Raw genomic sequence first — 25,436 nt, forward strand, 5'->3', positions numbered from 1 at the left:
TTTTCAATTAATGTTACTGATACGATAACCGAAGCCTTGAACTTATAATTGATTAATCAGCAAAATATTACACGTTCTGCATTATTGGTACAAACTCGTCAAGTTGCAAATTTGTAACTTTTAAAACTTCTCAGTGTTTCGTCAGCGCAGGAATCATTATGTAATTCAATATATATTTTATAATCAAAATATAATTCCAACGCAGTAAAATATAAGTACACATCAGTAATAAAAATATAATTTCAGTGTCATGAGCAAAATAAAAACTTCAAAGTGAAGAAAAAAATGTCAAAGTCTTATAACTTGTAAAGAAAAATGCAATTTCAGAAGTTCTGTAAAACTCTGGCATACAATGTATTAATAACAATTTCATGAATATGTAAAACGATATAAATTAAAATATCAAGTGCAGATAATCTTCTAAGACACGCATAGTGAAAGGTATCGTCTTCAGACATCCCGTTCGATACGTTTCTAATTCCTGCACCTGTGTTCCGCGAACGATAGGCTTCGAATTACTATGGACCCCATAGAAGGTCTTCTAACAACACAGATCCCACCCAGGTATAATAATACGCTTTCCATGGACCTAACTTGCCATCCAGTGATGTCGAAGCTTTTTGTCGCTGCGGTGACTGAATGAAACACTAGCATCAAACGTGTGAAATCTTCTCACCTGTTAGAAATCTGGAAGAGATTGAAGAGCATAGAGAAGCCAAACCGTGGGAGAAATCGGTAAAAAGATTATCACCGACGAGAAGGAAATTGTTCCTGGTTGCTTCCGGTATGAAAGCAAACGCATAACTTTCGTTCATCTTCTGCTCGAGGAGTTGCGTTCATCGAATCTAGATCGTATCTGAACCGCTAGAAAACGAAACTTTTCTTTTTATGGTTACACGTCTTTGATGAGGCAAAAATTCGCACGCTTTTTCGTTCGTTAATTGTGGTTCGGATGTTAATTAACTTGTTGGCGTAGGCAAATTAGGTATGGAGTGGTAGGAGGGTATGGATTGTTACTGTTCCTTTTTAGGTTTATGGATATTTGGGGGAAGAGAAATTTGGGGAATTTGGAACTAGGGGAATTTGGAACTGTTAGTAATTATAAGCAATTGCTGATAGTATATTAGCAATATATTTTTATATATTGCTTAGAACTATAAGCAATTTGGGAAATTTGAAATTTGCAGAATTTGGAATTTGGGAAATTTGCAACTAAGGGAATTTGGAACTAGGAGGATTTGTAACTAGGGTGAGTTAATACTAGGGGAGTTTGGAATTTTGGGAATTTGCAATTAGGGGGATTTACAACTAAGCGGATTTGGAACTAGGGGAATTTGGAATTTGGGGAATTTGCAATTAGGGAGATTTTCAACTAGGGGGATTTGGAACTAGGGAAATTTGGAATTTGGGAAAATTTCAATTAGGGGGATTTGGAACTAGAGGAATTTGGAACTTTGGGAAATTTGGAACTAGGGGGATTTGGAACTATGGGAATTTGGAACTAGGGGAATTTGGAGCTACGGGGATTTGGCACTAGGGGAATTTGGAACTAGGGGAATTTGGAGCTAGAGGAATTTGGAACTAGAGGAGTTCGGAACTAGGGCAAATTGGAATTCGACGAATTTGGAATTTAGGAAATCTGGAACTAGGGGGATTTGGAACTAGAAGAATTTGGAACTAAGGGAATTTGGAATTTGGCGAAATTGCAAGTAGGGAAATTTGGAATTTGAGAAATTTGAAACTAGGAGAATTTGGAATTTGGAGAAATTGGAACTAGGGGAATTTGGACTTTGGGAAATTTGCAACTAGGGGGAATTCGGACTAGGGGAATTTGGAACTAGAGGAATTTGAAGCAAGGGGAAATTGGAATTTGGAGAATTTGGAACTAGGGTAATTTGAGAAATGTGGAATTTGGGAAATTTGGAACTAGAGGAATTTAGAATTTGCAGAATTTGCAACTAGGGAAATTTTGGTAATTTGGAACTAGGTTAATTTGAAACTAGTGGAATTTGAAATTCGGAAAATAAGAAATTTCCAAAAAATTCACTAGATTTGAAATTCAACATTTAAAATTTCCTCCAAACTAAATTTCAAAGTCTACATTTTCCCTCTCGCCATAAAATCTATTTTCTCTGAGAAAAACACCTACTTGTTCACATTAAAAACGATCACATAAGAAGTTGTCCTTGAATTTTTGAAACATTATTTGTTCACCGCCGAATGAAATTTTGTCACCACAGTCTGAACTCAACGTCGATTCGACGCGTGCGAGTCGCCTCTATCGCGTAGGAGTTTATCAGGGACCCAGACTGCTTCAACGTTCCTTGTTTCCTGTAGATTCCTCTGAAAAATGTGTCCCTCAGCGTTTCAGTTAAGATATTCTCAGCCTACTTGTCGATGAAATTTTTGATTACGTTATTTCTGCCGGTGGATTCGTTAGAATTCATTCTTCACTGTTGCGACTCTCGCAGGAATCACGTAATATGTAATGTTCAATCCTTTCCTTTATCTTGTGAGCAGAATAATAAATAATGGAAAAATGAAACGTTCGAACACGTGTATTCACACGGACCATTAACAGGTGTAGTGCATTTTTTAGGTATGTTGATCTGTTCATTAATAGTTACGACTTGTTTTCCTTAGGACATTTGTAATTTACTCGCTTAGGACGCTGCTGGAAGTGTTCTCGGAATTTTAATTATTTAAAGATATTCTGGCATGGAAGGGTTGTTTCTTCGGTGTTTAATGAATTGTAGACATTCCTTTGCGAAGATAAAATTAGAAACGACTGAGACAATTGCATCTGTATATACTAAAAAAACAACATATATTAAAACTATAAAATTAATTAAGCGATAAATTAATTTATTAAGTATACATATAACAACATAGAGATCTACGGACACATAATTCCAGAAATAGGATTCCAGAACATAGATACTCGAAAACACAGAAATTCCACAACATCAGATTCACGAAATGCACTTTCCTCTATGAAACAATCATCGATAGAGATCTGACTATACAGAAATCTAGGAATATAGGTATTCGAGAGTAGACATGTGTGCGCTATCGATGCAACTTGCACGCTATATTTCAGTATATATTTCAGCAACTCGTGGGTGTTTTCGTTCATGTTTTTCGAAGGATGTTCAGGGTTTAATTCGTTGCTTTGGCCTTGTTTTGTTGACCCCTCCGCTTGGTTCGACGTAGGGTGCATATATTATGAATGCATCGTCAGGATGCACAAAGGATTTTGATTATGTAAGAAGGCACTGGGTGGAGCGTTTGACGAATTGTTTTTGTTTTGAACGCTTTAGCCTGACTTTAACAACTGAAATGCATTATAATTGTTTTCCGACTTTTATGCAGAGGAAAGTGACTTGTATAATATAATTGTGGATTAGTTATTATTAATTGGACGTAACTAAATGATTGTTAAGGGAGACTAATTTAATTGTGACCTAATCGCACGACTTAACTTTGTTCTAACATAACTTGATGTGTAATACATGTACATATACTATATGTACGTTTATACGTATGTTATCTATATACTCCTCTCTTATATTCCCAAATTGTTATGACAAGATTTCTGCATTTTGTGATCCTTACGTCCTCGAATCCCTAAATCCCCAAATTGCTATATTTCCAAATTGTTATAATCCAGATGTCTGCGTTCTAGGACCCCTACATCCCCAAATACCTAAATCTCCAAATTCCTATATTTCCAAACTCTCATATCCCCAGATCTCTGCATTCTGAAATTTCTGATGACCCCGAATCCCCAAATTCCCAGATTGCTATATTTTTAAATCGTTATATCCTCAGATCTCTACATTCTTGAATCCCTACGTCACCGAATCCCTAAACCCCCAAATTGCTATATTCTCAAATTCTGATATCCCCAGATCTCTACACTCTTGGATCCCCGCATCTCCAAAATTCTCAAATCCTCAAATTACTATATTCCCAAATCTCGATGTCTCCAAATTGCCATACTCCCAAATCTCGGTATCCTGAAAGCTCTCCGTCCTCTACAACTCCAAATCACCAAATCCCCAAATAGATATATTCCAAAATATTTCCCAATATGCCTAATTCTCTCTGTGCTCCACCACTACCTGCCCAAATCCTTAACTCTCCACATCTTTAAATTGTTAGACTCCTACGCGTGGAGTTACTACGCGTGGAGTTACCACGCGTGGAATTACTACGCGTGGAGTCACTACGCGTGAAATTACTACGCGTGGAATCACTACGCGTGAAATTACTACGCATGGAGTTACTACGCGTGGAGTTTCTACGCCTGGAGATACTACGCGTGGAGGTACTATGCGTGGAGTTACTACGCATGGAATTACTATGCGTGGAGTTACTACGCGTGGAGTCACTACGCGTGGAGTTACCACGCGTGGAATTATTACGCGTGGAGTCACTACGCGTGAAATTACTACGCGTGGAGTTACTACGCGTGGAGTTTCTACGCCTGGAGATACTACGCGTGGAGGTACTATGCGTGGAGTTACCACGCATGGAATTACCATGCGTGGAATTACTACGCGTGGAGTTACTACGCGTGGAGTTACCACGCATGGAATTACTACGCGTGGAGTTACTACGCGTGGAGTTACCACGCGTGGAATTACTACGCGTGGAGTCACTACGCGTGAAATTACTACGCGTGGAGTTACTACGCGTGGAGTTTCTACGCCTATAACCTCAAGTTCCTATATTTCCAAATCAAGTCTCTCCTCCCAAAATCCCTAAATTTGCAAAATCCAATCTCTTCAGATATTTACACCCCTATGGAGATGTCTAGTACATGCATATACCTAGGTATCTCCACATATTCTATACTGTCCACATTTCTCTATATTTCCATGTTTGTACAAGTCCAAATGAAGTCCAGCTCCGAATTGTCTCGCCCCCACACAACTGCAGGAAGCCTACGCTATCGCACACAAGCGAGCGATCAGCGCGACTCGTTGGAAGGTCGTTTTCTTTCCTCCGGCTCTCGTAGTATACTCCAGCTTAGCTTACGCGACGGTTCACGCGTCCGCTTCAGTTGTAGCGCAGCTCTCGCAGCGTGCAGTCGCGTCCTCTTCGTGCCTCCACCTCTCCTCGAGGCGTGCTATTCAAAAAACGCGCGACATTCTCGTCCTTCCGCAATATTAAAAATTATTTACTAGACTATTTGGATCGAACAATATTCGTACGAGGTGCACATTAAAAATCGAGGATCGTTTTAATAGTGATTGCAACAACGAGGAATGTGTTGTTGATTACTGGACAGTTCGTTTTGTTTCTTATTGGAACAGTTTTATGGTCTAGTGTCGGACAGTGCAATCGGATGCAGTCAATGCCACTTGTTCGCCGAGTGTAAACATGATTCCCGCGCATTGACGTACGCAACGGACCGCGCGAGTGCGGCCTGCACTCAGCTGTGAATTGGTAAAAGTGAGTATACAGCGAGGAATTGCGTGATAATGTTATCACACTTTCGCGGTACGCGTGCGATGAGTAAAAGTATGATTATAGTGAAAGCCTTTCATGATCAATAAGCTAGAGCTATCAAATACCATAGTTACGTTGCACTTTGCGTATATTCTAAATACACTTTGGGGAAGTATGAAATGGAAGTACATTGCAAGTAGCTCATTAGGTGCGCTAATCATTTTGATATGATATTTATTTATGACAGTATATCGAAAGCTTTATTTTCTTATTGCGATAGTTTTCTCGGAACACAGTGCATATCTTTTTGTTATATCGTAGTACAACGCGTCATCATGTAATGTGGCGACACAGCGTAGAGATACAATGCAGTGGAATTCAACGCGTAGAGATGCAATGCGTAAGAATATAATGCGGAAAAATTCAACGCGTGAGGGTACAACACGTGGAGATTTGATGTGTAGAGATACAGCGCGTAGGGGTACAATGCATAGTAATTTGATGCGTTGAGATTCGGCACGTAGAGATACAACGCGTCGCTTTGCAATGGATAGTAGTACAACGCGTAATGATTCAACGCGTGGAGTTACTAAGCGTAGGGATACAGCGCGTGGAGTTACTACGCGTAGAGTTACAGCGCGTGGAGCTACTACGCGTGGAGTCCCTACGCGTGAAGTTTCTACGCGTGGAGCTTCTATGCGTGGAATTACTACGCGTGGAGTTACTACGCGTGGAGTTACCACGCATGGAATTACTACGCGTGGAGTTATTACGCGTGGAGTTACTACGCGTGGAGTTACCACGCATGGAATTACCACGCGTGGAATTACTACGCGTGGAGTTACTACGCGTGGAGTTACTACGCGTGGAGTTACCACGCATGGAATTACTACGCGTGGAGTTACCACGCATGGAATTACTACGCGTGGAGTTACCACGCGTGGAATTACTACGCGTGGAGTTACTACGCGCGGAGGTACTACGCGTGGAGTTACCACGCATGGAATTACTACGCGTGGAGTTACTACGCATGGAATTACTACGCGTGGAGTTACCACGCATGGAATTACTACGCGTGGAGTTACCACGCGTGGAATTACTACGCGTGGAGTTACTACGCGTGGAGGTACTACGCGTGGAGTTACCACGCATGGAATTACTACGCATGGAATTACCACGCGTGGAGTCACTACGCGTGAAATTACTACGCGTGAAGTTACCACGCGTGGAATTACTACGCGTGGAGTCACTACGAGTGAAATTACTACGCATGAAATTACCACACATGGAATTACTACGCGTGGAGTTACTACGCGTAGAAATACCTACGCGTGGAGTTAGTACGCATGGAAATACTGTGAGTGGAGTTACAGTGCGTGGAATTACTACGCGTGGAGTTACTATGCGTGGAATTACTACGCGTGGAGTTACTATGCGTGGAATTACTACGCATGGAGTTACTACGCGTGGAGTTACTACGCGTGGAGATACTATCAGTGGAATTGCTACGCGTGGAGTTACTGCGCGTAGAGATACTAAGCGTGGAAATGCAACGCGTCAACATACATCTCGTAGGGATGTAAGACATCGCCATATTAAGCTTGCTTAGATACAACTCGTTACAACAAAACGCATCATATAAAAACAGATGACATTTATTTCAATAATCGTCCTCTATATTTCCAATAATTTTTCACTTATACTTCCTTGCCAGTTCACTCGATTTTGAAGAAAACTACCAACAAAATATATATAAATACCTACACATCATGAATATCAAAGCTTGAATAACTAACAGTTTAATAACTAACTGTAAGTTAACCTTATATAAGGGTTTCCCTTCGATGCAAATGCACCTCTTAATTAATTAATACGTAACGAATATGATTGGTCTCCATTGTATACGGAATTTCAGTGGCGTAGTAATATTAAACGGCACAGATCGCGTTATAGGCAATTATTATTAACGAGGCGAATACAGTTAACACTGTGAGAATGGTTACCATTTTCTTGCTCTTCCTCGTTATGGAAACGTTTAACAATCGGGCCACGTACACTTCCTGTTGGATGTCGACGTCTGGCGCACTCTTCGCGAATGTTTAAGCTTCTTGGAGCTTCTGGCATGCAGCTGTGTTGTTTACCAGTCTCCCAAGGGTTTCACTTCAGCTTCCAACCGTAACTTGGTCCCCAGTTCGAATTACACCGATATTACATCAGGTCCGGTTTTTCAAGTATTCCTCGTCGATTTACGAAGACTATTCGTTCTATAATCGTGTAGCTACCTGGCAATTATCGAACGGCCTTCACGGTCATTATGTCCTTTTACAACCTTCGAGCGAAAGGCTGAAGATACTACCTGCTGCATTAACATTCTATTTCGAATAAATGTCTCGCTACGTTTGTTAAAACTCGAATATGGATGAACGTTAGAAATTGGAGCAACTGTATCTGCCATTTTATCCCGTTTACTGGATTCCTGCTGGGTTTTCAGACTGGTTCTCGCTAATTGATTTTGTTAATACCGTAAATTTAATCTGTACCTTGGAGATTTGATCGATTGAATAATTAACGGTTTATTGATATTCAAACGGTTCACTTTATTTTCAATCATATATTACTGTGACAGTTATATTCTGAGATTGATCATTTTCAAACCTGAATAAGGTGATCTGGTTTATGCATTTATGATTCTAGTATGTGGCATAAGATGCACTCTGCAGCTGTCATAAATTAATTTATAAATTGTATTTGATAATAGTAAGTGTGTGTAGTAATGTCTATAAGAGCAGGTAGCTGAACAAGTAGCTAGGCATGTAGTAAAGTGGCTAGGCAAGTAGCTGAACCAGGAGTTGAACAAAGACTTCCTCACTCTTAAGTGCTTTAAAGGTCGAACCAGCAAGTTGCTCAACCTAAATATACCCCAAGACTCTTACTTAATCTAAACACACCATGAAGGTCCTACGGGTACAAAGGACTTTCCTAGCCATAAATCTGCACACGGTCAGGGTTCTCAGTTCTCAAAGGAACAGTTTGTCGAATTCACCTGAACAAACTACAATGTACAGAGGTTATAAAAATTGTACATTGATTGTAGGTGACCCTGAAGAGGCATGTTGAAGCACGTGTCGGTCTCGCCATGGAGAGGGCGAGCGGACAGCGTGAGTCTCGCTTCGAGCGGGGGTGCGAGTAGCTGCGGAAGCGGAAGTCCGACCCCTGGACACACACCACCGCCCTCGAGAGCATCCTCGTGTGCTTCGCTGGCACCCTTAACTGCCCTTTCAAGCTTCTCTCCTGCCGACGCCGCCCCTCAACAGGTAAGTCGACTAAAAGTGTTCCTTTTGACACCGATCGCGAATTTCTTTTGCTTGAGGTCCGATATAAAACCCGTTTGCGACTGAATGGACAATAACGAACAAGAGGGATCCGGATGAAAAAAAAGTCTGTGCGTCATCCAGTGAAAGAGATCGAAAGTCACACGGGAGGGTTGGAAAAAAAAGAAGCAATGACGTGGTTGCTTAATAAAGCAAACTAGGAGAACAGAACGGTTATCCATGACGGGTGAAACGGTTTCGTGAAAACGAGAACAACACGATTCCCTGCACTTATTAACAGCTGGACCACGTGTGTCCTTGCCTGGCTAATGGGATTCATCGACGTGACGTGTGTTTAATCCACGATTGTTTCCGACGCACTGCCTCGCTTGATTACTCTCGCGACCGAAATAGCGGCGATTATTTTCGATTACGCAAACAGGACGATAAAACGTGGACACGGTGCTTCATCCTTTATTTCAATAATCGCGTCATCAATTACGAATCGTTTCGAAATTATTTGGAGGTCATTTGGACATGTTAGGTACATTTGTCTTCCATACACAGTTCTCCTAGCACCTTCTATTAAAACAATATGTTATCTGAAAACAGTATACCTCCCCTACAAAACACAACAATCATTATTGGAATCGAGCAACGAATTGTAAACTTATAGCGTTTAATGCGACAGAACCTTTCGTCACCGCGTCACAAAATCACAGGCAAGCGCAACAAATTGCTCGCGTTGAATATTGCGAGGATCTTATCAAAACAGCCAGACGAAACTGTACATTCCTGGAATCAATTGTAACTAGTGATGAGACTTGGTGCTTCAAGTATGAACCTCGAACAAAGCGCCAAAGTGCTACGTGGAAATCTCCAGGCTCTCCAAAATCAAAAAATTGCGATTCCAGAAGTCCCGAGAGAAGACAATGTTAATTTGCTTTTACGATTCTAGAGGAATTATACTTCGGGAATTCGTTCCACAGGGACAAAATGTTAATGGCGAATATTATCTGGGTGTTATGGAACATTTGTGGAAGAGGATCGTTCGTGTGAGGCCCGAATATCGAGCGCCGGGAAGTTGGTTTCTGTTGCATGATAACGCACCATGTGATCTGTCGCTGTTCGTGAATTTTTGGCGAAAAAACAAGTCCCAACATCCTCCAAATTCTGACTTATCTCCGTGTGATTACTTCCTTTTTCCAAAACTGAAATTAGCTATAAAAGGAACTCGGAGCTCATGAGTGAGGGATCTGAGGGCTTTAGAGGGACCTAAAATATATGTGGGAAGCGATTCGAAAAGAGGGTGAACTTCTCACGATCCGTGTCTCCAAGTCCAGTTGCAACTGCATGCGTTTCGCATCCCTTTTTGCGCGGCCAGAAACACGACGCTCTCCGTAGGCCCTTGATCCCGACAAGATGTTTAGGGAGTCCAGTCCAACATCTGCCAAGAAAGGGAGAGCGGAACCCCTGTGAAGTCTTCATTTCAATCCCAAACTTTACGAGCCCGAATACATTTCACGTTCTATAAATGTTATCTTTATTAACCGTGAAAGATCCAAGATGATACACAGAAGTATGCGGAAATGACACTTTCGAAGAATTCGTATACGCAAAAATAGTATACCAATTGATACGATATTATTTTGCACCGATTCAGCCAGTCAGCAAAGAAGATATCGAGATCATTGCACGAGATAGCGGATTTTTCGCTTTTCATACCTCTTACGTAAAGCTGTGTGGTATCGCAAAAGCCGCAACAGCATCATCGCCATCTTCGTGCAGTCAGTTAACGTATTCGAAAAAACATGACCAGAATACATTTTATTTTATACCGGTTCTCGGCTGTTTCTCGACCGACTCGGGGAGATCAGGGCTCTTTTGCCATTCTTTATCTTATCGGAACGATAAAACTTTTGTGACCGCTGCCTGGAAATTAGAAAAGATTTCTACTGTTTCCATGTATACATTTCTAAATTCATGGGCTCCTAAATCCATATGGCCTTCACATTTTTAAATTCTTAGATTTTCAAGTTACTAAGCTTTTTAATTCCCACATTCTTGGATTTCTACGTTTCTACGTTCTTAGCTCTTCAAATTTTTAGATTTTCTAGTTAGTGGATTTTCGAAGTTCCACGTTATAAGATTTCTACATTACTAAATTCTTAGCTTCTCAAATTTTTGGATTTTTAAATTTCTAGACTTCTAGATTTCTGGATTTCTAGATTCTTAAATTCCTAGATCCCTAAATTCCTAGGTCCCGAAATTCTCAGATCCCTATTCTTGATTTCCAAATCCTTCAATTCCAAGATCTCTAAATTTCTAGATTTCTAAATTCCTAGATTTCTACATTTCCATATACCTAAATTCCTAGATCTCTAAATTTCCATATACCTAAATTCCTAGATCCCTATATCTCCAGATACCTAAACCCCCAGATCTCCATATCCCCAAATTCCTAAATCCTCAGATCTCTATATCTCAAAATTCCTCCCCGTCCCCAAATTCCAATTTCCCCACATTTCATTTGTCCCCAAATCCCATTGTCCTTGTAACCGTATAATCATTAAATTCCCCTAAACCCACATTTCTATATTTCCACATCCCTCCTCCAGCAATTATACAGCTTTTAACGTTATCTAAGTCGGCCAGAACGTCGTCGTTCCTCCGAACAAATTTCGAGCCTACGTAGAAGCGAGGATCCCTGGAACAAGTACGATTAAGTGGCTCCACCATGGTTACCGTGCCTCCGTATAGTTTTTCACTCCACATTGTGAGTGACCCGCAATGTGCGACGCCTCGGCATGCGGGGTTCTCACACAGAATCCCGCCGACAAAAACTGCGGGTTTACGAAACCAGATAAACTGGAGTGGTGAAAGCCACGAAAAATCAAAATATATACATAATTTCTATCGAAAGGAGTGTTGAAAACTTACTTTAGGGAATTACTTTTTAAGGAGTGTTAATTGTTTACCCCTTGATAAGTGAGGAAATTAGAAAAATGCTGATGACCAGGATGTTCGAGGACACAGGTGGCTCCTGGATTAAGCTAACGGAAGAAGTCATCCGTCTGAAGCGGACCTTTGTGCAACCGCGTGTGAAACGGGCCATACAATGCAGATATAACGTGAATACGCCGTCGATATTATATATTCAGCAGACAGGTGTTTAATATGTGGAGCTGAAACTGGGATGCCACAGCGATAATGCATTACTTCGCGTTTTAAATGCGACGACCGCAATTTTTATTGGTCGCGAGTCCGTGTCTACCTGCTGTTGAAATTCAATCGACTCTTACTCGTTTTTAATCTTAAATCCTTGTGAACTTTTGTTACTGTTAGACTTTTTTAGGTCTCTCTAGAAATATACTTCATATAAAGTAGGACATTTATAATTGAAGATGGTTTCTCAAAGTTCTTCATTCATTCTCAAGCTCTTCATAGAGTAGGACAAGTCTCATCCAATTTTCAAGTTTAATTAGTTCTAACATCAAAGTTGGTTATTTGCTACTTTTACTTCAAACATTTCTAATTGAAAATAATTTTTAAAAAGTCTGGGAACAAGTCTCATCCAATTTTCAAGTTTAATTAGATATAACATCAAAGTTGGTTATTTGCTAGTTTTACTTCAAACATTTCCAATTGAAAATAATTTTTAAAAAGTCTGGGAACAAGTCTGATCCAATTTTCAAGTTTAATCAGTTATAATATCAAAGTTGGTTATTTGCTACTTTTACTTCAAACATTTCTAATTGAAAATATTTTCTGAAAAGCTTGTGAACATGTCTGATCCAATTTTCAAGTTTAATCAATAACAGTTATAACATCAATGTCCTGTTTGCTCGGTTTGCTACTTTTACTTCAAACAAAATACCAACAAAACGTCAACCTAATCTACATATTCCGAACCAGTTTCACTGATAAGTGCTTTAAGCTTTTTTTCTTAGGTATCCACATAACATGGTTCTCATGTAACCTTATTAAATACCGATGGATTCTCCAACGAAGAAATTCGATCGTTTACTATCGCGACAAGTGTATACGAAATCGTGTTTCAGGTTTTCGTTCCGCTCGTAGGTCCCGGACCTGTCCCTCGAACCACGCAACATCCGGCGCGGCGGCCCGTGGTTCCGGTTTTCTTCAGTACACTGTCTTGATAAAACGCGTCGTTTCATCTGACTTTTATCAATTCGTTGATCGTCCTTCGACTCTCAAACACTCTACGCACGATTTTGTTATAAAGCGTTTCGAAATTGCTTTGTTCTATACTTTGCATTGTTGAGGACTTTACTCCAAGGTCAGATACTGAGATCTTTAACCTTTTCGTCAACTTACATGGTTATAATTAACCGTATGTCTTGATGGTTCTTTTTTTAGTGTAATTAGGAGGTTTTGTTAGAGTATTGTTTCGAGTGTACAATGGTGAAATTGCTGTACAGAAAGTTAGATGTAGAAAAAGATAACGGGGAGTTTGAAAGCGTATAATTGAACTGTTATAAACGTAGAAAAGTAAAAGACAATTTTGCAAACCTCCGAATTTAATTCAGATGTTTAATCAAATATCTGACAATTTTGCAGACCTTGTCCGAATTTAATTCAGATGTTTAATCAAATATCTGACAATTTTGCAAACCTCCGAATTTAATTCAGATGTTTAATCAAATATCTGACAATTTTGCAAACCTTGTCCAAATTTAATTCAGGTATTTAATCAAATATCTGAATTAAAATGTATAATCATACATTTAATGTTTATTTGCATATGTGTGCATGTCTAGTATTTTTAAAGACATAAATTGTTAGAATCTAGACTGAGGGTTAATAATATTGCGGAACACCTGGTATTTCATGAAATTATTAACATAATAATAAATCGCACCGCGGCAGTGTGAACTAGAATAACTTGACTCGGTTCAAGCGGATACATAAAAAAAGATGTTCTCAAAGGAGCCATAACTGCGACGATTATACGATGCACATTATAGGGGAAACATCCTGGCCAAGGATGACTCGTATCCTTATTAGGATGCATTGTGATACTTGCTAGAAAATCTACGAGATATACAAAGAACCTTTTTGATATCCACATGCGGGTACATGGAATATTGACCCTTGATTTATAATCCAAAAACTAGTTTTTACTCGATAAACTTTATTAGGATCCACTTAAAACATCTTTCTTGTAAAAGTAAATTGTAAAATTTTATTAAATCCAAAGTTCTATAATTTCTTTCCACAATCAAGTTTTATAGCTTCCGAGTCACCAGAAAAACGCATGGAAAAGAGAAATCTTGCATTTCAAGTTCCCCAAACTTGCCGGTTCTCATAGTGCCTGGAAATCCAGTTGCGTAAGGACTAGATATTGTTCCAGAGACAATGCGAAGTCGTGTCTACGAGAGGTATCTATTGTTACGTATCGAGAAGTGCGAGAAATTCGTAAGAAAACGACCGGTAGGCATATTGTTCGATCACTGGCAGCTGACGATGTAGAAGGATGAGAACTTGATAACCGATCAAGAACAATTATGCCAGAAACACTGGAGCCAACAATGTCAATACAGACAATGGCTACAATAGTATTTCAATTTGTCACTTTACTCGCAAATAGTCTGACAATCACGTTTATCAAATAGATGACGTTGATGCTAAATTGACCTTTCGTTTTAAGCTGAATTGTGAAGATGAACAAATTGAGATGTGGATGATGTTTATATACTTAGTAAATTTTAGTAAAAAAATTAAGTCTTGTATGACAAAGTTTAAGTACAATGAGAAAGTTAGCTACGAGTCAGCAGAAAGTTAGCTCTGAACATGTAGACAATGGTTCCCTTGAAACATTTGTAACAATCAAAGATGAGATGTTAAATACTTAGCAGATATTATTGTCTAAAATTTGCATCTAACATGACAGAGTATAATTAAAATATACGAGTCATCAGAAAGTTCCAGTTAGCTGTAGACAGTGATTCCCACGTAACAATCAAAACATCACCATGATAGCAATCCAAAATGTACTGATTATGCCAGAACGGTTATTATGTCTGTTCTCTTGTTTGTCATCCCAGCTTTCACCCGACGTAATTTTGAGAGTATCTATTTAAAGAGCACACGAAAGCACTCAGTGTTCTTCAGCTTCACAGATAATTATAGGTTATTATCAGCTTCTGTTCTCGTAAGAAGCGGCAAGATGAACTGCTTGGAGCGCATCGAGGACATGCGAGTTGGAACCGATGGTTCTTAAGTAAACACACCACCGAATCCTACAAAAACACCGTTGACATGTGCGACGGAAAAAGTATGGGGTCACCGATGGCCGCTGTTAGAGATCCACGTGTTTTATGACCGGATTAGAAGGCACCGTTTCTCGCGACTTTTTACGCGCCAAGTATCGACTCGTAACATTTATTTTTCTAGCCAGCAACTACGCACGAGAACGGTGGGTTTGTATATTTTAAAATTTGAACAAAATCGCGTATTATCGTACAAACATATCCATAAATAGGCAGGAGGTCTTTCGTTTCTAGAATTAACCACCGGAACTGTTGCGTAATCGGTCCTTCGACACGCACTGTTTTTCAGATAAAATTGAATTCGCTCGCAGAGACTTCCGCCATGTCGAATTGCTACCGAGAATCGGTGATTCTGCTTCCGTCGATAGCGGCCGACTATCGATCATCGAATATAAATAAAACCGTTTTGTTTCCGTTTATCTGAGAGACCAGTTGTACCCTTTCCTTACGTTATCGGTGCCGTTCACCCGTTTTTCCTGGAATTGTATCGGGGGAAGAAAAAATCTTGAGACTGGCGCCAGTCGCAAGAATTACTATATTAGACTCACGTGGCGATCTCCGAGCACGAACTGGATCTCGTTAGGGAATCGATTTTTCTTGCTAAAGTTTCACATCCGTACTTTGAAATTTTTAGATCTGTAAATGGAATTTTGGGGATTTCAGATTTGATGACTTGGGAGACTTTAGGTGTTCAGAGATTTGGGAACTGGAGGATTTGGTGAATTTGGGAATTTGGGGTTTTGAGAAGTTGAGAAGTTACATTAGGATATTTCATAATTTGGAAACTTAGAGATTTAGGTCTGAATGTGGGAAATTTGGGAGATTAGGGATTAGGGAAAGTTATGAATTTGAGGACTTGGAGATTTGAATACATGGAGAGATTTAAGTATTTGGGAATTTAAGGACGTACGAATTTGGATCTTCTAAATTTGGGAAAATTGAAAATTTGGGGTTTTGAGAAGTTGGGAAGTTACATTAGGATGTTTCATAATTTGGACACTTAGAGATTTAGGTCTGAATGTGGGTTTCAGAGATTAGGGATTAGGGAAAGTTATGAATTTGAGAACTTGGAGATTTGAATATATGGAAGGATTTAGGTGTTTGGAACTTTGAGAACGTACGAATTTGGGTCTTTTAATTTTGTGACATTTGAGAATTTGGAGTTTTGAAAAGTTGGGAAGTTACATTACGAACTTTCATAGTTTGGGAACTTAGAGATTTAGGTCTGAATGTGGACAATTTAGGAGGTTAGAAGTTAGGGAAAGCTACGAATTTGAGGATTTGATGATTTGAACATTTGTAGACATTTATGTGTTTGGTAATTCAGGAACGTACAGATTTGAGTCTTCTAAATTTGTTAAACTTAAGAACTTATAAACTGAAAATTGCAAAACCAAGCTAATTCGAAAATTTTCAAACTTATGAACATAAGACTACCCGACTCCACCTACATCCCCAGTGACCCTAAAGACCGCGTTGAGCAAGTATTTGAAATTCAGATGGCGCGAAGGTTAATTCCCGTGAACCGATCCGGTCATTAAGCGCCGTTCCCGGTGATTAATCTTCACGGTTGATTCCTCGGTCAGTCCTTGCCTCTTTCAATGCCAGCAAAATCGCGAATTTAAAGTCATATGTCCCTTGTTAGCGTTCTAGAGTCACATCCGCGATTTAGCGTTTGAGCCGATCGTGAACCGGAATTCGTTGCTTAACGTACGCGACAATCGTCGATTGCGCAACGAGTGACGCACGTTCACCTTTCAAGTACGTTCCTGAGGATCGTTTCAAGTGAATCCACTCGAATTCTTCGCGCGGACGCACGTAAACGATTAAGGTCGATCGTTACCGCAAACAAGAAAGTCTGATTACTCGACTTTGGCCGAGTGGACGTAGTTCGAGACTTCATTCATGGAGATCGTCGTTCGAATTCTTCGGGCATGAATGTCGCTGAGGATTGGTCACGAACTACCGGTGAAAGCACCCGCAGCTGGCTCGTACTCGTACGGCTACGCGAAACTACTCTTTAGTAATCATTCCAGTGTACCGAGAATCGTGTAGCCTGTTTGTGACGCATGACCGGCAATTAGAGAACCATTTTGCATGTTTATTGCGGATCTTGATCGCTGCATTACTCTGCTACTGGGCGTTCTTGTTCAGCGATTATTGCAGACAATGAGATTATTTTTGCTGAATTTCAGAAATAAGGTTTATTTAAATTTTTAGGTTGGCATTCGACTATCAACGTCGTTTATTTAGATTTTTAGGTTAGGACTCGATCAATATCGTTTATTTAAATTTTTAGGATAGGATTCGGCTATCAACGTCGTTTATTTAGATTTTTAGGTTAGAATTCGACTATCAACGTCGTTTATTTAGATTTTTAGGTTAGGATTCGATCAATATCGTTTATTTAAATTTTTAGGTTAGGATTCGATCATCAACGTCGTTTATTTAAATTTTTAGGTTAGGATTCGACCATCAATGTCGTTTATTTAAATTTTTAGGTTAGGATTCGACTATCAACGTCGTTTATTTAGATTTTCAAGTTAGGATTCGACCATCAATGTCGTTTATTTAAATTTTCAAGTTAGATCTCGACCATCAACATCGTTTATTTAAATTCTTAGGTTAGGATTCGACCATCAATGTCGTTTATTTAAATTTTCAAGTTAGATCTCAACCATCAACATCGTTTATTTAAATTCTTAGGTTAGGATTTGATCATCAACATCATTTATTTAAATTTTTAGATTAGGATTCAATCATCAACATCATTTATTAAAATGTTTAGGTTAGGATTCATCCTACAAATTTCCTCGAATAAAATTCTTCTTCCATCAAAAATGACTTGATTGTCTTAAATTGATCCATCTTACTTTCCCTTAAAACGAAAACTTTCTATAGATTTATTACGAAACTCTAATAGAATGCATAACCAGATTTTCCCCGAGAGCTTCACGCACGATTACACAGTGTCCACAGTAAGAGCACGTGTTAACGCGCTACCGGCAGAACATCATTTGTCAGCAAGGTGCCAAAAGGTCTTGTGTCAACGTATGTCTACATGTGGGCCGCACGTTGCATTCCTTGAATTCGCGATGTACGGTGTCCTTGCTTGTTGAGACGAGCTTCGACGAATATTTAGTCATTACCGGCTTCTTCGGATTGTTTCTGGGAACATTATGCAAATTCTTGGACATCTCATTAAAAATTTATTAGCATAACTACTAGACTTCTTAACCTGGACTAGACTAACCCTATGCATATTATGATATTCATGAAATTTTATTTGGAATTTAAAAACATGAAATTTATTTCTGCTATGTAACGTATCACGTGTATATGTATGTATATGCATACGTGTTACAAGATGAGTTCTAGAAATTGATGTGTTTCATGTTTTTCAATCTGATTGGTGAATGACTGATGCTATCAATCCACTCCTGTCAACTGTATCGAAGCTTGAAGTATGATTCAATAAATTTCAACCGTTTCTTTCGGAATTTATCTCGTGACGAGCAAATGAAACATGCCACTGTACATCAATACACATCCAGAATTATGAAATATCGTTACCGGTAGCCAACCCAAAAATCTTGCAACACCAAATACAATAAATATTACGCAATTAGTCTGTTACAACAGTACTTTCAGTTACAAGAAAAAGTGTCAGCCCTTCGATCATTGATCGACATCTGGTCGAAATAGAACGAGTGCAACAATTGCGGTTAGCGTCTCCGGTGCAGATGGCCACGCTTCGTGCTCGTACAACGTCGAACAATCACAATTGCGACACTTAACATTCTTCTCGCACGGCTTGGCTATCCGCGAGCTCCCTTTATGGGGCTCGAATAATGATACGTTCGGTTCCGTGGCACAATGCGGAGGTGAAGGAAGGAGGTGGGACCGTGGTTTGGACACACACGTGTGCCAACGCGAAAAATACGTTCTGACAATTTTCATAGAATTCGCTTGGATCAGGGTTGCATAGTGGATTTATTCGATCGCCAACGTTGAAACTGATGAAAGCGTTCGTTCATCGCTTGGTCCTGATGCTATCGATACACATTCGATTTGGCACTTACAATCGGTCTTTCAGTGGGATCAATGTTTGACGAGGTTTTTGACATCTTACGAGGTTTGACGAGGTTTCTCACATCTGTCTATTTGGTCTGATTCACTATTTGATGATTTTTGAATGGATCTATATATCACCTTTATAAATTTTAAATCACTTTATAAAGTCTAAATGTATAATCACGAGTATGCATTGGAAGTTTTCCTGTCTCGTAATACGATCATTAAAGACTAGCCATTTAACTGTACCCGAGACAAGAGTTGCCACGAGAAATTATGTAATTATACGTTCAAGAGCAATCGTTTCCTAGCACGAGTATCATTTCATCCCGCAGAGAAAGGTACGAACGTAACCTGTCCGCGGGTTGTTCCCGAGTTTCGTGTTACTCGTTCGACCGCAGGAATTAATCATCTCGTCTTCCATCGCCAAGTAAATACACTGACTCTTCTTTTCGTCGCTGCTACCTGTTGCACACACGCTCTCGTTATCCTCTTCCTGGTATCGCGACGAGACGCGTTTCCACGCCTGAAAAAAGAGCCGCATGAAAACTACGCGTTCCACGAAGGCGCGATTGGTGACTCGATAAAGTTGTATCCGCGATTTCAGGTTTGCTGCAAAATACGTATAATTGCCGCTAATTGTGGGAAAATTAATGAGCTTGATTTTTTATTGCGGTTAGAATACAAATTGGAGTTAAACATTTTAAATATTTCTTGAGAGATTATTAAAAATCAGGAGCATGTTAGAAGGATAACATGTATGAAGATATTCTTTGACAAGAATAAAAATGATAAATGATAAAAATAAAGAAACATAGCACACAGGTTCATCTCTAAAAGTCTATAATAAATTTTTTAAAAAAGAAGTGACTGTACAAGAAAGGAATTTTTAAATCTTAAAATAGAAACTTGTCGATTACATTCTAATAGTAAAATTGTCAGAAAGCAATAGAGGCTAGCTGTTCAACCAATCAAGTCATCTATTTACGCAGATTTTTGTAATCTTGTCATTCAAGTTTCCCTAACAGACAGCTCCTATTAATTGCAATTCGATCAGTCAATAAATTCTCGTTAATTATATCAGAGGTCAGAGCATCGGGCGCAATCGGGCTGCGGGCAGTTTTATCGTTCCCGTTCGACAGATTCCCCGTAGTGGTAAGCACCGGTACAGATCTTCCTTCATCATTGGGAAAATAGTAATAGAAGGAGTCTCGAGATCGCGATGTACAAGCCGACCATCTGGCACACAGTGCTCCCATTCACTCTTTCTTTCGTGAGTCTTTCCCTCCGCGTTCTCTCCGTTGCGTTGTCGTACTATGTTCCTTCATCCGACTCCTCCTTATCCTCTTTTATCGCCTTTGTGCTCTGTTCGCTGTAGCCTCCTCCCCCATTTTATATCTTGGCTTGATATCAACGCGCCGCGGACGCTTGATAATCGTGTTTGCCTTCTGTCGCTGTTTGCCGCCCCTGAATTATTATGGCTGGATGTGGGTCTGAGGTCGAATTTTGGATAGGAAACAGTTTGGGACTATACCTGGTAGGAAACTTGGTGGGTAAATGTAGGACTCTAGAATTATTTTAGGAAGAATATTCACATAACTTTATATATTTAAATTGGTACATTTCAAAATCATTGTATCATCAAATTGCTGCATCCTCAAATCGCTGCATCCTCAAATCCTCATATACTCGACTCTCTACATCTATGAATTCTTACATTCTGAAATTCTTATATTTCCAAATTCTACATCAAATATTTTACATCAAATTAAAATATCCACACAGTTTTATACATCTAAATTCATACATTTCAAAATCCTTATATCCTCAAATTGCTACATCCCCAAATCTTCATATATTTCCAAATTTCTATATCTACATCCTCTCTATATACCATCAACATCAAATAGCAAATCAATAATAATTAACTTGCATATTAAAATTGTCTCCACTCACAGTCTAATACCTTACAGTACGATTTACTATTTCTCTGAAAACTTTTTGTGTAATATATTATTAGGAAACATGACTAGGAATTAGATTTCAATAGAATCATTTCCTGCAAACACTTGGCGTGACTCACCTGTCGATATAACTGGTAACAAAACCTAGCGGTGGTCAGCATAAGTGTGAATTTTTTTGAAAGGATGCAGCATGAACCGCATCAATGAATTGAACGAACCATTGATCCGGGGAATACAGGCGGGCCGATGCTCGAAAGATAGCCGGATGAGAAACGTGCAAGGGTACCAAATAGCCGGAAGTGTGAACATGATGATGATACTCGTGATCCTGGTTAGACAGGAAGGAAGAGAAATGCTTTCGCAATTTTTATCCTGGGAAAGTGTGAAAAATTACGATCTTCATTAACTCTTGTCAAATATTTGATCCTAAATTACTAGTATCATTAATTCTACCTTAAAATTGTATTTGGTATATAAATATGAGATGGAGAGAATTTTTATAGAAATTTAATGGTGAATAGAATATTTGTAATGAAAAATTGTTGGGACACTTCTGATCCATAATTGAACAACTTGTATTTAGATATTAAACACTCCATGTTAATACATGTCATGTTACTGCACTCCTACATTAATTGTTACTTTATTTCTTACTAATTGTTACTGATTGTTACTATATTTCTTTACTGTAAACGTCATCAGAATTTTTTGTAGTAGGTAGATGTACCAACACTGCATGTTAATACACTCTTGTATTAATTTGCTTCTATAATTGTTATTATACTTCTCTTCAACTGTGAACATCATCAGAATTTTTTGAAGTAGATGTACCAACACTCCTACATTAATTTGCTTCCATAATTGTTACTATACTTCTCCGCAACTGTAAACGTCATCAGAATTTTTCAAAATAGACCAACATATCATTATACCAACAAAGAGAAGTGAAAATAGGGATGACTATCAAACGTCTACCAGAAATCTATTTTCCCCACACCGGGGGGTGCAGGTGCGTCCTGCACCTGCGTCCCCCGTTTCGCGTCAACTGCACACAATTCTGTCGAACGCCTTCGATGACGAACGGTTTCACCGATCTATTTCCAGAAGCTAGTCGTAAAACTAATATTGGTGTCGTAACAAGCCGCGCGTTACTTCGACGGAGTTCATTGCACCGGAAGTTTCGTGTTCGTGCTTTAACTCTTTCGTCAGAGCCGTGGGGAAGCTTGAAATCGCGGTAACACAGCGATAAGAAGCTCTCACCGTCGTGCTGGGAAATCGTACGTTTCTGTACGATTCCTATCGTCTATCATTGTTAACCGATCGATAATGCCAGTTTTCCAGGTTCCGTTTGCATAAGACCGATCATTGACATCCGTGCCAGGAGCAAATTAATTTTATCAAGTGACAATAAAGAACAATGGAAAACGTGTCTATCGCGAACGCATAAAATCCGGTAGAAATAACAACGTCGGGTAATAGAATGTACTGCGTGACTGATTTACGATGGAAAGGAGGACGGAGATAAAAGCGTGCGACCATTTTCTTTTCGTGACACCCGTTGTGTGAATCGAAAGAGATACGTCGTGCTACTGGCGCCGTGCCTATCATTGCGTTATTTAACTCATAATACATCATAAACACGATGGTGCAGCGTATCAACTGTTTACGCGCTTCGGACCCATGTGAATGGTGGCTTAATTCGTTTATTGCTGTAAACTTCGTTTAAAGAATTTAGGATCCATTTGGCAGTTAGGGATTAAATTAGCTATCTTATGTCTTTTAATTTTAAGTTTCGTTATATTGGAAGGGTGGTACAAGGTGGTACATGGTGATATGTAATGATATAACTTGTTGGGATGCAAGGAATTACGTGTTGCGCATTCAATAGTTATATCACCGTGCAGTACAATGACCTAAAATTCATGACATAAAAGTATCGCAAAATGGCACTTATGATACATCAATTTCTTCCTTAGACTGTAACGAAAACAGTGGCATAGGTGCACCCTATCATTAAAGTCTTCAATATAAAATGGTTGTCAAATGTAGCCAAGGGTAGACATCGAAGTGTAATGATTTTTGATAAATTGTTAAGTTATACACTTCGACGTAATTTCATGACATAAAAGTATTGCAAAATGGCACTTATGATACATCAATTTCTTCCTTAGACTGTAACGAAAACAGTGGTATAGGTGCACCCTATCATTAAAGCCCTCAATACAAAATGGTTGCCAAATGTAGCCAAAGGTACACATCGAAGTGTAATGATTTTTGATAAATTGTTAAGTTGTATACTTCAGAGTCTAACGTAAGTTCATGACATAAAAGTATTGCAAAATGGCACTTGTGATACATCAATTTCTTCCTTAAAGTATAACGAAAATAGTGGCATAGGTGCACCCTATCATTAAAGTCTTCAATACAAAATGGTTGCCAAAGGTAGACATCGAAGTGTAATGATTTTTGATAAATTGTTAAGTTATATACTTCAGAGTCTAACGTAAGTTCATGACATAAAAGTATTGCAAAATGGCACTTGTGATACATCAATTTCTTCCTTAGAGTGTAACGAAAATAGTGGAATAGGTGCACCCTATCATTAAAGCCCTCAATACAAAGATGAGTGCTATGTAAGTGATATGTGTATAAGTCTATAAGATACGTGTATAAGTATGTAACACAACAAAATTACACATCGAATCCTGTCTTCCAGAATCGCTGTATACATCTCCAATTAGCGTTCTAGAAAAATAGCAACAAGGTTGAACTTTTTCGGTCTTGACACAGCGCCCGACTTATTGACACTTGGTCAAGTGATGTCAAGCGGACGGGTTAAACGAAGCCGCGCGTCACCGCCTGCCAGTCGTTTATTTTTGACCTATAAGTAATAATCTTGTCTACCTTTGACAATTCTCGAAAATGTGGAAACTAACTTCAATTATATATTTTTTCAAAACATTGAAGGAGGTCTAGGAGAACGGTATTATGGAATTTTAAGTGACTCCCTTTAACACTTCATGCATACATTTCGCGGTGACTGCGTCGCGTTTGCATTATTCATGAAAACCACCTCCGTTCCAGATAACCCTGCCTTGTCGACCTTATCGCCTTAGTTACCGCAATCGTAGTCAGGTGTATGCATCGTGTACCGAAGGGTGGGTTTTGGTTAAGAAGGCTCGAAGAAAGCTGGACGATCTCATGCGATGATAACCATATCTCAACGAATTTCTGTGGAGATTAATGATGCGTTCCTTTTATGACGCGTATACACGCTACTTGAGAGTCGACGAAAGCTCTTGATGGAGCTTTTGGCACATAAACTCGACGCTCAGATCGTTGTGTGGTCAGCAGAAGCTCTGAGAGAAGGGATTTATCGCCCGACGGCTTCAGATACAGCTGGAAATACCGATGTGGCCCAGACGTGTAAATAGACACGGTACACATCGATGTTAACATTATCTTCGTATCTTACTTAATAAATACAGCGTTTAAAGATTCCGATAAAATTGATACAAGTTACCGGTATAACGTCTCTGGATCTCGTTCCACGGGATTTATTTTTACTCTAAACTTGCTCTGAGGAGTGTAGATAATTAAGTTTCATTAAGTGATCGTGAAATTGCGTCACTGTGAGGTGAGAGACACTCATCCGGTTGTAAGTGCAATAAAACCGTATGAGAATTAAAATATTTTTCATGTTTTAGTACCAGTTTCAGTCACACCTCGTATCAGATGGAAACGAAGTGCACGGAGGTGTGAAATATACAGGAGTATGAATGAAATTCGTTAAGTACAAATATCAAGTTTAATCAAGTGAATGGAACCGATTGGAAGTGTAACGAGTAAAATGGAAAGTGAAAACACGTGACAAGAAGTTACTATAATTAGCGTTCATTAAAGTTTTGCGTACAATTAGATTTCTTCAGCTTTCTTAACACGAATGCCACGGTGAAAACGTGTACATAGTATAATTACAATGGTTTAATTGTTCCACATATTATAACTCTCCCCTTATCTATAAATCAATCATATTTTGTGCTAGCGATCAGACCCTTCACTAATTCAATATTTTCTCCAAAGTCCTCCATCATCTCTCAAGACACCCTGTAGATTTAATATAGCTCAATATACCCTAATCTAATATGACCTACTGTACCCTTTAAACATTTCATCTGGGATATTTAATATCCTGTTACAACCAAAACGTTTGACCGTTTGTTGCTCACAAAACTCGAAGACTACAGAGTAATGTCTTTCGTGACTGAAAATGAGCCTCGCGATTCTTTACGAGATTAGAGTCGTACTTACCTCGAGTTAGCGTGGAATTGTATTGT

General features: G+C 39.1%; 1 protein-coding gene and 1 long non-coding RNA gene across 2 annotated transcripts in view; one reads left to right on the forward strand and one right to left on the reverse strand.

Moving 5' to 3' along the window:
• Positions 1 to 338: 338 nt before the first annotated feature.
• On the reverse strand, positions 339 to 4,925 carry LOC105662462 (uncharacterized). Its single transcript, XR_013038338.1, has 3 exons — positions 4,836 to 4,925; positions 2,150 to 2,812; positions 339 to 687 (listed from the first exon to the last, which is right to left on the reverse strand). It is a non-coding gene; the product is annotated as an uncharacterized LOC105662462 (long non-coding RNA).
• Positions 4,926 to 4,974: 49 nt separating this feature from the next.
• The window catches only part of rau (RA domain-containing protein rau), a 41,465-nt gene continuing 21,003 nt past the window's right edge, over positions 4,975 to 25,436 (forward strand). Inside the window, exons 1-2 of the mRNA XM_003703106.3 lie at positions 4,975 to 5,460; positions 8,552 to 8,771. Of these exons, the coding sequence (XP_003703154.1) occupies positions 8,568 to 8,771 (204 nt within the window). The 5' untranslated portion in view covers positions 4,975 to 5,460; positions 8,552 to 8,567. The remainder of the gene's footprint in view (positions 5,461 to 8,551; positions 8,772 to 25,436) is intronic.

Source organism: Megachile rotundata, chromosome 6 (assembly GCF_050947335.1).
Source record: "Megachile rotundata isolate GNS110a chromosome 6, iyMegRotu1, whole genome shotgun sequence".
NCBI lineage: Eukaryota > Metazoa > Arthropoda > Insecta > Hymenoptera > Megachilidae > Megachile > Megachile rotundata.